This window comes from Camarhynchus parvulus, chromosome 4A (assembly GCF_901933205.1).
Source record: "Camarhynchus parvulus chromosome 4A, STF_HiC, whole genome shotgun sequence".
Classification (NCBI taxonomy): Eukaryota; Metazoa; Chordata; class Aves; order Passeriformes; family Thraupidae; genus Camarhynchus; species Camarhynchus parvulus.
Genome location: NC_044600.1, coordinates 9904411 through 9919433, shown reverse-complemented (window position 1 = coordinate 9919433; position 15023 = coordinate 9904411). Strand labels below are relative to the sequence as shown.

Here is a 15023-nt window from a genome sequence, read left to right as displayed (position 1 = left end):
TATATCTAGAGGATATATATCTATGTCCTTTATGTGCATCAGAACTTGATTGTTTCTTCTTTTCCACCAAACTAAAAAATCTATATCCTTGAGGCATTCTTCTTATTCTTACCCAGACTGGTCTAGTCATATTTGACATCTCTGCCAACAAAGGAATCAGCCAGGACCAGAAACCCTTAGAACAGAGCAAGAGCTCGGATGCATCTCTGCCAAATGCTCCTGAGAACCAGCTGTGCCCCTCATCAGCCTCTGTCAGATTGTATTTCAAGATGCTCCGTGTTAGTTATGTACAAAATTGATTTTTACTGAAATTCTGATCAGACTTTCCTGAGGAGGGTAAATTGCATGCAAAATGTGACATGCTTCAAGTACTTCTGTTAACTAAAGAAAGGGCAGCCCAAAGTGGGCATTGCACAGAGGGGAAGTAACTTCTCAAACCATTCATTCTTCACTTCAGGTCAGTGTAGGGATCATTTGCTATGTGATTCTAGGAAAACTGAGAGAAGGCAGGCAAGTGCACACATACAGCAATAGAAGAGTTGATAATGAACAGTAATATAACAAATTAAATATATCAGTTTTATATATATATATATATATATATATACACACTTATATTATTTTTATTAATTGTATACCTGATTTTTCTTCTTTCTCCTCAATGATTTTGTGGGAAAGGTGTCAAGTTTCCCATTTTCCTATAGCCAGAGGTACTTCACCACATCTCTTAGTGGATGTGACCATTGGAGAGTCCCAGCTCCCCTGGCTCCAGAGCCTCTCTGCCATCCAGCAGCTGCATGGGCTGCAGAGCCCCTCAGTCCTGGAGCTGGTCTGACAGTGACCTACTCCACACAGGATCATCTTAGCTTGAATTTACTTCATATTCTTTATGGAAAATCCATAGAAATCAGTGAATCCACTGCATTCCTGTAGCAAATACATGTGTAAATTGGAACCAGCTAATCCATGTACAGATAGGAGCCTCTCCTCAGATGTGTGAGGTTAAGTGGCCTAATATCCAAAGCTGTGAGATAAAACATGGGCAAGTTTAAGATCAGAACTGAAGGTGGGGGTTTTTCCCTGCAAATCTAGTTCTTAGTTCTTTATGACATTGAATTTCATCACTGTACAAAAGATTATATTTTTGTTTATCTGATTGTATAGAAGTGGAAATCCTGCCCTTCTCTAAGGGATTGAATTCACATGGTTCAAATGAACATGATAGAAGGCAATTTACTCTATAAACAGGTTTCAAACAACTTACTTCAGCAAGAAAAGAAAGTGTTTAAGGTGGACATTTTTCAGCAAATACTCAGGTTCCTGCAGTGCTTTTAATGGTGGTAAATTTTACATGAACACTTACTTTAAAAGCTTTTTGTTGTAATATAAATGATGCACCTGTTATCTCAAAACTGTCAAGAAGAAATCTAATAAATATTTGTAAGCTGCTTGAACAGGAGTTTTGTTTTATTCTCCCTATGAATGAAAATGGGCTTTTTACTGCTTCTGCACCTATTTGTATGTTGAGATGTGTCCTGCAGAGTGAGGTGAAGATGCCATTCATTTCAAATTCAACCAATTTATGTTTTTCTTTGTGCCCAATTGCCTGAATAAACAGAAATCCTGGATGACTGCTCTACTAATTGCAATGGGAATGGAGAATGTATCTCAGGCCACTGCCACTGCTTCCCAGGATTCCTTGGTCCTGATTGTGCAAAAGGTAATCTCATATTAACTGACCCATGGTGCATGACAGGGATCATGATTATGGTGTGTGACTGCTGGGCTTGCAAAGATTCAAAGTGATTAAAGGAGATTAAATTCCTTTTTCCAGCCAGATGGCAGATACAGTACAAGCACACATGTGGAAAGTTTCTTTATGCTGTACTTGAGTTAACATGGATCAACCACTTCTCCCTCCCTGACTTTCAAATTTAATAGGTTCCTCCATCCACCTTTGCATCCTGTCTGTGATTGTAAAATACATTTTTAATAGGTGGTTAGCATAGCATAATGTTTTGTGCTACTTAAAAGTGACTAACCGTTTCACTTTGGAGAAAACATAAGCAAATCAAGTGCTTCTGTAGTCTTAACTTGAATAGGGTGCAGATAAGAAACCTAAAGCAGCTTAGAGACAGTTTTCCAGCATTAAGGCAAAAAAGCATGTTAAGTGAGCTTACTTCTGTTTCAGATATTTCTGTCAGTATTATCCATTATCCGCTGCATGTGATGTCCAGAAGTTCTCATGATTTCCCAATGTCTCCTCAAATTTAGGGTTTATTTTTTTAAGACTCAATTGGCTCAGAAATTTATACTGGATTGTAAAAGTAAGCTTCCACATTGCTGGTTTACATACAGATCAGTAATGGCTACAATTTCAATGCTATTAAGGCTTCTTAGAAGAAAAAGGTAGGATCTTGCTTCAGTTCACAGGAAATAAATATTAATCTTACTGAAAATCAGCCACCCCTGCAAATTTTTTGCAGAGGCCAATCAAGGGGAGAGTTGGTTTTATCTTTTAAGATATCCCATTTCTGGTCAAAATGAAGGTATACAAGAGAGGCAGACTGAGGAGACAAGGACATTGTGTTACTGCTTACTGCCTAGTTCAGAGATTTCAGTCTGTTACAACCCTTGAACCAAATGAAGAATTGAGGAGCTGGAGTGGAAAAGCAATTTTACAGAACGATAAATGCAATAAATGTTAATCTATGTAAGTATGTAAATACATTTAAAAGGTCAATCTGCCTTCCTCAGATTCCTGCCCAGTGCTGTGCAGTGGAAATGGAGAATATGAGAAAGGTCACTGTGTGTGTCGAAATGGCTGGAAAGGTCCAGAGTGTGATGTTCCAGAAGAGCAGTGTATTGATCCAACCTGCTTTGGCCATGGTACCTGCATCATGGGTGTCTGCATCTGTGTCCCTGGATACAAAGGAGAGATTTGTGAGGAAGGTTTGTGAAATTTCCTTCTCTATAGTCAGGGGGGTTTGATTTTTTTGTCTTTAATTTCTACCTGGTTTAAGGTAGTTAAAAAGTCACAGGGATGTGATTAGCTTTCTGTGAAGCTGAACTATTTTGCTCAAATCTACCTTTACTGTCTCACAGAAAGTAATATTAAGATAGAATTTTCTCAGAGGTAAAGGTATTCAGGTCTTGGTAACACTCCTGCGAACTGATCACATAAAGTTCACATTTTTATTTGAAAATATAAAATTATTTATTTTTATTTGGCCAAAAGCTCAGGGTAAGGCAGTCAGAAGATCATTTAAACAAAACATGATGTGGTAGTTCTCCAGAGCAATCAGATGACTGTAATCAGCTTTTCCCTTTCTCATTCTGTTATATCTTAGATTTTTCTGACAATATAAAGCTGAAAGGGCAGCAAACAGATTAGTTTACCAGAACACATTGTGTAATTCTGTTGTCATATGTCATTTTTACTGGGAGCCTTTGCTCACAGCACTAAACTGGCATCCTTTAAGGCTTGGCTAACAAAAAGTGGGAAATTCTGTGAGAAGAAGGTATTGTGTTTTTGCTGGTTATGGTACTGATGTGTCTCTGCCCTCATCTATAAACAGAAGCAGTTGTTGTTTCCCTCAGCATGTCTGAGATTGCTCATCAGCTTTGACTTTCTTCCCTTGTGCATAGCCTCAGAAAGCAGAACTCTTCCTCTTGCTTTCCCTGATTTGATGATTTTTCACTAGTCCCCTTAGCCTGGAGCTCTTGACAGCATACTTTGTGTGTCCTGCTGTAGAGATTTTCAGTAATTCTTTTGAGTAGCACACACAGGAGGCTTTTTATGTTGCTTGAATTCTCTAGTCAGAAAAATGTCCAGGATGAATTTGATAGATTTGACATACCTGGAATGGTTTTTAAAGGGAGGATCAAGAAAATGCTTCTGACATAGTCAATTGTTGGTAGTTTCAGAAACCAAGAAAACCCAAATGGGAAAAAACAAGTAATACACAGATTTCCTCAGTGAGGCCATGATGCTGCACAAGCCTGTGGCTGGTGAGAGGCTGACTGCTGTTTTCAGTTGCTTTGTTTCTTGCCATAATGAGATCCTGTAAAATGGTTAGGGGGAAAAACTGACATAAATGGACTCAGACAGCTATTGAAACTGAGACTGGGAAAACATTAGATTTTTACGGTAAGAAACTTATTTAAATTATAAAACAAGGTGTAATTATGTAGAAATACTGAAATATGGTGGAACCAAGTACGGTGGGGTTTTATTGTAACAGTGTGTCCTTGATATGACTGTTCAGTTTGTACTGTAAAACATAGCTTGTGCAGTAGTTAGGGAATTCTGTAAGGAATTAAGATTATTTCATTGTATGTAAACAAGATTTAGTCTTATAGCAGTGCTGTTAACAGACACAGCAACAGATGTACCATCCGGGGAGCACCAGTAACTCCATGTATTCATTGCTCTGGGGGTCCCTTGAATTTGTCCTGCCAGATTATCATTCCTAAAATGGAGTCATTCTATTAATTTTAAAATATCAGCAAAATAAAGAGCTGTCTCAGGAGGAGGGAAAATTGCTGTGAATTTTTGTCCTATGCTTAGCAACATGTGCATTGTCCAGAAACACTGATTCCCTCTCTCAGAATTACACTGTGCACAAGCTTGGAAGGCTTAAAAAGGTACAGAATAAATCCTGAAATAAAATGTTGAGTTGGTGGCAAAGCAGTTCAAAAGAGAAAGCTTTACTTGTTTATTTTTAGATTGAAAGGTCCTATAAACTGGAGGCCATTAATTTCTATGTCTGAAGTATTTAGCCTTCCCTTCCTGGAGCAGAAAACATCTTTTCATTCCTGTAACACAGGATACTGTTTGTTAAGTTTACAGTTTAATTATTAAAACAGTACTTGTGCTGATACTTGAGAAATACCTTGCAGAATTTTCACAGTGTCTCTAACATCAGTCTGAAGCACAGGATAACATCAAGAGGCTTCTAGCTAATTGTTTCCCATAGTCAGACCCCACAGATCCTTCAGCTCCACAGAATTCCTGCAGCCTCCAGGGAAGGCTGGCTGCTTCCTGCTTAAAACCTGTCTTGTTAAAGCAGTGCTGGGGCTTTGTGAAAGAATATGCTGCACATACAGCACTAACCAGCTGATTTAAATTCCTCTACAGAGCTCCTGAATTTTTCACTAGGAATAGTTTAATCCAAATTGAGAACAAATTTAGTTCTTTGTTTGCAAATTGTTCATCAGTACATTATGACTTTTATGAAGCTGTTCATTACCTGCAATTGCCCAGCACATATTTTTTATGTGTATGGGAATTTTTTTTACAGCAAGCATTGAGTCAGAGATTCACTACTCAATCTTAGTGGATAACCTTTTTTTGTAGCAGATTTTCAGCTATAGAGATAGCTTTTTACAGGAAGGTAGAAGAATAAATCTTTCTTTTCCCAGATGCAAATAAAACACAGTGCAATAATACCCAAATGGAAATACAAAGCACAATTACAGAATTAACTATTAATTGCTCCAGCTGTTTCCCAGCCCTACTACTGAAGCACAGACCTCACCAACTTGGACCTTAGACCTGTCCTGGGAATCTGTGTTTTTAAAAAAAGACAAAATCCACATCAAGAGATTCATATGGCCTCTAACAGTCTATGTGCTTGCTTTTTCCCTTGTTTTTGACTTACACTTGCACAGATGTTAACAGACTCTTTTTCCCTTGTGTTTGCTAACATTGTTTCAGTTGAGTATTTGCACCAGAAAAATCATCAAATTAATCTAAATCCCTGTTGTATTTCACTAGTAAATAACTGTAAAGGTGTGAGTTTTGTGCTCTGAGTTGTATGTTCCCTGCTTTCCAGAGGACTGCCTGGATCCCATGTGCTCTGGGCACGGCGTGTGCGTGCAGGGGGAATGTCACTGCTCCACGGGCTGGGGCGGGGTCAACTGTGAGACTGCGCTGCCCGTGTGCCAGGAGCAGTGCTCAGGCCATGGCACCTTCCTGCTGGACACAGGACTCTGCAGCTGTGAGCCACAGTGGACAGGACCAGACTGCTCCACAGGTATGATGGAGACTTGGTATAATCAACATTGCCTGTGCTTTCTGCTGGAGGCATGAAAGAAAGTTGCTGTTGCTGTGCTGATAGGAATTTAAAAAACAAGATAGGGGTGAACCATGAGTACTGTGGGGTGGCACTTCATGGGCTGTCAGCAACTGGCTTTCAGTTGCCAAGGATAAGAAATGCATTTTCTCAATGACAAAAATGTTTCTGTCTGGTGGTGTGACACTGAGAACAGTAGTCCTGCAAGAGGGCAGATACCTGCTGGCATGCACTGCTGGCAAATGTGACTCTCACCTGAGCTGCTGAGTACCTGTCAGGCTCATGTAATCAGGGAATCCACAGTTCCAAGAGAGATTGGGAAGATGTTTTTATAAAAAAAAAAAATCCAAACACAATGACTGATGAGTAAGAAAGCTCTGTCAAGAAAAAAATTTTTAAACAAAAAAGACAGTAATTCTCTCATGCTGGGATAAAAACTCTCTTCCTCCTCAGAGGACCATCAAGGTTTGATCCCCCTAAGCTGGATTAAGAGTTGAAATAGATTTCCTACATGCTTTATACATTTACATTTCATTTTCCTGAAATAAATGCACTCTGCACATTTTGCTCTGTAATGGAGCATGTCATTACCAGTGTATGTACTACTGTTTTTTCCCCTATAGAGCCCACAGAGCCAGAATCTCAGATGATAAGTAGCACATCCCAGTAGAGAATAGATGCAAGTGACAGATCTGCTGAATACTGTGGAATGCAGCCAGTGGTCCAAGTCACCAATTTTTCTTAGAAATCATCATTCAGAAGAGCACTTGGAACAGTATAAATTTTGCACAGCTCTTCAAAGTGTGTGCTTATGGTCTTTAAGTAGGGACTTGTAAAATTCTCCTCTACATGATGAATTTTTAAGCAACAAAATATTGACCTGCTAATAATTTTCAGTGTTTGTTACAAGGACCTTGCATTCATTCTACACTCCAAAATTAATGCATGCAATTTTAGTCTGACACTGTCAGATATGGCACCTGCTTTGATTAGAATTGACTCTTTATTGGTTTTCAGCAAAAGCCTATTTGCTTGCATTTTTATCCTGTATTTTATTATATAGTAATATTTCCACTGATGAAGCAAATAATTAAGAGAGGTGTTAGCTATGTACTAATTTTTTACTCAAAAATATTGCAAACTGATTCTGTTTTAATACGATGTTATTGTGGCTCAAAAAGCAGTGTTAGTCCCAGAGGGTCTGTTGTATCAGCTGCATGGGGCAGTGAGATATTAAGTAAGGCATCAAAAGGCTAATAAATAAACTCCTATGCTGTTTTGAACATTTTTGGATACTCTCTTTATCCCTAGTGTATCCTGAGTTATCAAAGGATGCTTTTCCAACCGCCAACAGGCAGCATAGCCAGATGCTTCAGACTTCTCCTTTCAAATATGTTTCTTCTTAGGTGTTAGACTAGATTCAGGATGCTCTTGGCAATATGCTGAGTGTTAGACTGAAGTATAGATGTTCATTTGTGCCTGAGATGCTCTTCCTAGGATCAGTGATTGCTGTATATGTTGAAAATAAAGCTTGATTTTAGTGAGTAGGGAAAACACCAATGAATTTAGTAAGGAAACATAAGAGGAGTAACAAGGTCACAATAAAGGAGTTATCACATGTGAATGGAGAAAGTTGGGAGGTTCTGTGCAATGGAGAGGATTAAATGGGTGAAGCACAGACTGCTTGTCTGGAGTCAGACAACAACAGAGCTTTGCAGCTGAGAAGCCAGCCGTCTCTTAGCCTGCCTCAAACCCTTGTACTTTGCCATCTCTGTACCACATCATTCTCAGTGCTGTGAAAATTTGCCTTTCTGTAGCACCTTGAAGAATATAGGGTCTTGCCTTGAGGATTTCTGTGTTCCCCAGCAAATTGCAAATACTTTCAAAACACAAGGATACGTTATATTTCGTTTTATGGGATTTTTAAAATAGAAGTTAGTATATCTTGGCAGACTTAAAAAGGCAGAAATAGCAAAGGTTCTAGAATGTTTTTGAATATATTGGTCCTGATACCATGTGGCCCAACCTGAAGAGGGATGAGCCAACTCTATGATACATTGCCCTAGCTGCCCATCTTCCATTTCAAAAGTGGCAGACCGGGGAAGGACAAGAATCAGTACGGGCAGAAGAAGAGAGATGAAGGGTAACTGTGACGCGTGCATATCCTTAAGAATTGCCAATGTTTGAAGGCCCAGCCTAAGCTCTGGCATCATTCATGGATTTTTGAGGCTGCAAAAGACCATGTTGTTCATGTTGTTTGATTTTCTGTAGAACATTACAAAAAAATAACAATCATCCTTTAGTTTTTGCTTGACACTCATAGTTTCTGTTTAGTTTTTTGAAAGTGAAACTTCACACAGAGACAGAAAATGAAGGGTAGTCTACCATTTCCCAGATAAATGGTTTCAATTGTGTCTGGCCCTCTCCGCTAAGAAGTGCACTTTCCACTCCTAGTTTGAATAGGTGCCAAGTCTTGCAATCATGTTTCTTTCTGTGAGGTGAAAGACTGGCAAATTATTTGAAGTCCTTTCCAGTGTCCAGCCTGATCTCTGCTCTGACCTGTTGGCACAACCCAATATCACTGCACCACCTCCAGATACTCCTTCTATTTTAAAGTTATTGCCAGACAATTGCCATCCCTTGGGGGGCAGAAAATCCTCTTGCAGAACTCCAAAGCAGCTGTCAGGATATGTTTTCATTGTGTTTAAATTGGTTCTCAATAAAAGCAGTTCAATATGGCTTGAAAGTTGTTGCAACACTTAGTATTGCTAATCCTATACTACTTGTAGGACACAGCTTAGGCTGGCTTTTTGTTCAGCTCTGTTAAGATCCATCCTTTCAATATCATTGGCTGGATATCTGTTTCAGATATATTTGGCCTTTTTCCACCCTACAGTATTGAACTTCCATGAAAAGTCGTTTTCATTTCTTAGCTTAGATTTCAATTTGCCTCTCCCAGACATGACGTGGTTTTCATTTAAGCTTTGCCTTGCTGCTTTTGAGCATCTTTGTAAAAGCTCTTCCTATCAGCTAACTACAAACACACAGGTAATACACCTTTGATTCTTCTGCCTTCTTTAGGCAGCATCAACTGTACTTCACCCCGGAAAGATTCTGGCAGATTTTTAGCTACACCAATCAAAACAACATTGTGTCTTTTCGACAGCCATATGTGATCAGGAGAAGAAATTTTTTAAAGTGCCTTCTGTCTATCTTTGGTTTATTATATGGGCAAGATCAAAGTGTTCTAACTATTCTATATGGATATAGATTGGTTATATATACTGACATGTATATGGTTATATATACTGGCATGTATTTACCATGAGGGAGATGGATTAGCCTGTTGTGCCTGTTTGTCAACTGGCCTTAATGCTGAAGGTCAAAAACAAGCTGTGGCTTTCACTGCTTCAAAATTATATCAGTGTCAGAAATTTGTAGAGAAGCCACACAGAGTTACTCCAGCAGAGTTCTTTCAAGTGCTGTACACAGCTGTTAAAATTCCAGTTGCAAGGATCCCAAGCCTGCAATCATTATTCAAATAATATGGTTGATTCTTCCATTCCTACTGGCCAGAGCAGATGTTGCTTGCTGCCTGTGGTGTGGTCCATTCTGAAATACACAGAGATCCAGCTTCTTCTTCTACAGGAACTTTATTTTTTTTAGTTGTTTTACTTGCTGTACCTTGAACATCTGTCCTGCTTTCTGCAGTATTCTTTGGACGCTGCAAGCATTAAGGGGAGTTAGGTCCATTTTGCCTGAAGAGAAGCACAGGCATCTGGGACAAGCTAAGCTGATCTCAGGCAGAGATGCAAAGACATCTCTGAAAAGAGCTGTCTTTCACCATTTTGATTCTCAAAGTGTTTCCAAGACCAAAAGAAATAGCACCAGCTCTGCTACAGCTCTACATTGTCCAAGATGTTCCCAACAGTAACATCAACCATAGAGCAAACAGATGATCTTCAAGCATTGAAATGGCTTTAGCTCATGATAAAAAAAAAGAAAATGTGGTTTCATCTCTCTAATAATTAGCCTGTGAAAAAACAAATGCTTCTCTGATATAAAGCACTGAAAATTAAAAATCCATTATAATGCTCACAACACAAATGAAGACATTCTGTTTTGGAATTAATTCGTTGCTATCTTGTTTATCACTTTGCCCATTTAATTTTAAGTTTTTTCCTAGTTTGGTCATACTTTGGCAAGTCACACCAAAGTGCTTGAAGACATTTAGCCATTACTAGTTTAGCCATCTGACAGTAGATGTGCCCAAGAGAAATGTACAAGAGACTGAGTTCCATTTCTCATCAAGTCTTCCCCTGCCTCTATGAGATGTGGAGAACAGAAATTTCATACTTTGTTCCAAGTCAGACTGATTATATAATATGTTTTGTGAAAGTCACCTGTACTGAAAAAGGTCATCCTTGGAGTATTTCAGAGTCTCAGCATCTTTACACCATGCTGAAGCCTGTTATGATAGTATGTGAAAATCCATTATCAGTGAGACCTTCAGCATTCATCTCAGCTAACCTGGGCAGTAGGGGTGTGATCTACCAATAAATGACACAGTCAGTAGGATGGAAGACTGATATTGCACTATTTTAATATCACCAGGACTTCAGTATAGTCATCTTTCTACTTACTGTCTATGGATCTTTGTTGCTTTATTTATAGGCTGTCACCCAAAATGCCTTGATGTTAATGAGTCATCTCCCCTTGAGGTGTCTAGGCAGTGCTTTTGAGAAAGAGAAAATCAAACTCGTGAGTGCTGACTGCTCCTGTCAGGTAGAAGGCAAGCTCTGGCTAATTGAGGGTGCGGCATCAACTGAACGAAAAAACTCATCTTCTGTTCTCAGATTGACACCTTTAACATGGAGCCTTGAGATTAAGGGAGAGAAATCAAGAGAAAATGGATGACAGAGTTGTTCAGGGGGGCAGAGCCTTGCATAAATTATTGTAACTGCAGCGATACCAGCAGTGCAGTCCCAGTGTGTTTTAGGTGAGAATCCAGCCCTGAGTCACTAATTAATTGCAGCACTGTGCCTAAAATATTATAGACTGAGAAATCTGTGACAGAGCTGATGCCTCTGACATCCTGTCCTGCATTCACTTCTTTAGACTCTATTCAGACAAAGTAGGCCAACTTCTGTCCCCTCACTCCAGGACATTTGTCATAATTCTGCTGAATCCATTTATATCACTGAAGCAACCTAATTATGATTGGGAAAAGAATACTGGCAGTTCTTAGTCACAAAAACATTCATCCTAAAATGATTATATGGAGATGGTATATATTTAGCATATCTATTTTTGGTTAAGCTCTCCTAGCAAGATTGGTGGTAATTTACAAAGGGTAAAAATGAATCAGCAGCCTCTTCCTTCGATATCTTGTGAAGCAAAAAACGTCTTTAAAACTGAAGTGCTTTGAAAAATGCAAAATGCTGTAATTGTTGTAAATTGATATGTGCAGAGTGGAGTAATTTAAAAATCATTAGATGTCTGCATTTTTTACAGTAAAGTACTTCAAAAAGAAATTAAGGCATAATACAGTATATTAATGTAGTTCAAGACATCTCAAATAGGTTTCAAAATTAAACATCAAAAACTGCAGCTTGAAAAAATAATTAGGTGAACCCATTTCATCGTAATCAGAAACCCTTCAGGTTTAGGGAATTGCAATGTGTGGGTGTCAGTCATTCTCATTTACCAAGGACAAGGATGTTCACTACAAAGAGCTTGCAGTAGTGAAAATAGCCTTGAAATTTCCTCAGTACATGATGTAATGTCGTGCATTTTCTGTAGACTGCTCAGTTGCACATTGGTGCTGCCCCTCTGCTCCCTATTTCAGACAAATCTCAAGAACTTTATAATTATACTGGAAATGTCCTTCACTGTTTTGTTCTTAAGAAATGATGGACTTGCTTAATTTCATCTAACTGTCCTCTTTCTGTAATTTGTGAGGAGCTTTGCCTGTTACTGCTCTGCTAATTAAAAGGATGATTGAAGTTCCCCTGCTGTACATTGTCTGACATTGTAGAAAGACTCTTCCCGACTACTGTATATTTCATTGAAGAGAAAAAAACAATGTGTGACTAGTTTGATTTGTATCTCCTGTAGAGTTGCAAGAGTTTGCAAAAACGTATGTGGTGAGCAAGGTTTCTATTGAAAACATACTAGTTAAAGATTGGAACATTTAATATGTGTTGCTACAGAATTTAAAACATGAGAAATGTAAGGCAGTGAAGAAGCACTCTAATAAAAATTAATTATCCTTTATGTTTAAATCAGTCTACAGGGAACCAAAAATACCTGATGTAGTAATTTATTGATTTAAGAAATAGGATAAGTCAAGGGTATGAGATATACAATGAGGAAACATGGGGTGTTTTTCAACTGATTGCGGCTTATTTTGCAGATATGCCAAAAATAATGGCCCTTTCCTTTTTCTTCCTGAAAATTAAGTTTCCTAATCTATTGCTGTCTGCACCTCATTCAGCAATTAATGGAAATATTCCTTATTCCAGTGTAAATGCAATTTAGTTAAGTCAGCTTTTGTAAATCCTAGTCTAATTCACAGCAAGCTATTACTTTTTCCACATCCCCAGACCCAGTTTTGGATGCTTCTGTCTCTTGGCTTACTCAGGATGGAGATACCCAAATTGCTCTGGTGATGGCAAAATGGTTCTGTTTACCCTCCACTCTGGAGGCTGACAGAGCCTTTCCTCTCTGCATGGCATTGTGCCTCTCCAGGGAGTCCATCCTGCTGGGAAATGTCCCCTCACTGTGCTTTGTGCTAGGCCAGCCCCAGGGGAGTGATGCTCCTTAGGATCCTTGGGCAACGCTGGTGCAAGGTCCTGCAGATTGCAAAACTAGAGCTCTTAACATAAAGCTGCTGTCATTATCTAGTAGCAAAACCTGGTGAGTAAGTGGGATTTCAGTAGCAACTCAGGTGCTGAAGTGGTTCAAGGACCTTTGAATTAAGTAGGGTAAGCAAGGGTTTAAGGGTGTATATTTATAGTTAAATGCCTGCATCCCTCTTTTACATCTCAGCCTTATCACCTACACAGAACTCAATGTACTGAACAGGGGTTAAGAACCATGCTGAAACAACTGACAGGGTACAGGATGGAAAGGTCTTTCATGAACAGTCTGTATTCAAGAAAATGTCAAAATGGATATTCTGACTTTGGAAAGCTTGTACTCCACAATAACCCTTTGTAAAAGAGGACTCTGAAGCAGAGGAACTGTGGGAGTTCTGCTGGTGGATGCTGCAGTGGAGGGGGAAAAGTAGCCCAGGAATGACATAGGAAATCTTCCATTTTTAATTTGCTAAGCTGAATCCAAAGATGAAACTCTCACAAATTATCCATACCACCATCGTTTAAAGGAGGGCTCTTGTGTTAGTGTGACCTTCTGTTTCCTCACAGGTGAAAAAGCACAAATGGGAATTGTAAGAGCAAGGGTACAAAAGAGCAATAGAACTAGAGGTTTTGTCCTATTGTGCAAAATGTGCTGCATCAGTCCCTAAAAGGCAGATATTTATAATATTTTTTGTTGTCATGGTAAGTGTTGTACAAAAATAGCTATCATTTCAACATATTTATGCAGCCGAGTCGGTGAAGTTTAACTTCCTCTGAAAATAGGCAATTGTTATTGCTAGAAGTCAAACCCATGAGAACTTCCCTACATTATGCATTTCTGAGGGTTTTGGTTGTGTGTATTGTTGCAAGGGTAATATCTGTAGACATGTAAGGATTTCCCAGTCACTGCCCTCCTTAAGGACGTTTGCTTAAATATGTTTAAATAAAATTAAATTTATAATAATTATCCAACAATATTTTAATGGCAATGGGGCAAAAACTCCTTGTGTATTTTAGCTACAGTGTACATTCAGGTATGTCATTCTTCAGTCAGGAAGTCTTGGCTATTTTATAAAGAGATTTTTAAAATAATGTCTATCACCTTGAGGTCCAAAATCATTTTCTGATGGAGTGCAGACGGCTGATTGTTCACGTGGTACGTGATTGTTAGCTCCTGCTCTGGTCCCCCATATGCTGAATTCAAAAATGCCCTGAAGAAGGGTGGCCAGCCTGATGGTGCCTCTGCCAGCTCTGAGGAGCTGGTACCAGGCTCCACAGAAAAAATGCAAGTCATGAGCTGCACCTTTGGTTTGGCAGCAGTTGGGCAGAGAGCAGCTGCCAGATGCATGCTGCTATTTCTGTTTGTGCTGCTGACACAGAGGAAGTTGTGGTTTATTTACTGGGAGCTGCTTTGTGTCTGCCCTCACCTGCCCAGGCTCAGCTGTGAGCACAGGGACATTTGCTCCCTGCCTGTGGATGGACACAGTGTTCATAGGCAGATGCTGAGTGCTGTGGAACTTGTGCTAATTGAGGCTGCACTCCTTGGTTTTGTGCAAGAGCTTGTTATGCCTCACTGCTGAGTTTTGTCCAAGGAATTGTTTCTTTGTGCTAAAATGGGAGGAAGCAAGGCCAGCTTCTTCATCTGCTTTTGTCTGTGAACCTGAGATGTTACTTAGAAGCTGGTGATGACTTTTGATTTCTCACAATAGTTTTTCCTGTAATACAGATTGATTGTTGGAAACACACAGAGCCTTATTTTAGTTGATTCACTCTTTCATTGAATCATAGAATGACTTGGGTTTAAGGCACCCTCCAACTTCCCTGCTGTGAACTGGGACATCTTCCACTAGATCAGGTTGCTCAGAGCCTCATCCAGCCTGGCACTGAGCACTGCCAGGGATGAGGCACCCACACTTGTCTGGACAACCTGTGACTGTGACTCACCACCCCCAGAGTTAAGAATTTGTTCCTAATACCTAATCTAAACCTACTCTCTTTCAGTTTAAAGCCATTTCCCTGTGCCCTATCACTACATGCCTTTTTCCACTGTTCTTCTCCCTCCTCCTTGCTCCCTTCAGGTACTGGA

At 39.4% G+C, this 15023-nt stretch overlaps 1 protein-coding gene across 6 annotated transcripts in view; it reads left to right on the top strand.

The window, feature by feature from the left end:
• Positions 1 to 15023, top strand: part of TENM1 (teneurin transmembrane protein 1) — a 469105-nt gene that overhangs the window by 344916 nt on the left and 109166 nt on the right. For all 6 annotated transcript variants that reach the window (XM_030967968.1, XM_030967972.1, XM_030967969.1 and 3 more), the window contains 3 exons: positions 1619 to 1720; positions 2758 to 2952; positions 5838 to 6038. In XM_030967968.1, coding sequence (XP_030823828.1) covers positions 1619 to 1720; positions 2758 to 2952; positions 5838 to 6038 — 498 coding nt within the window. The remainder of the gene's footprint in view (positions 1 to 1618; positions 1721 to 2757; positions 2953 to 5837; positions 6039 to 15023) is intronic.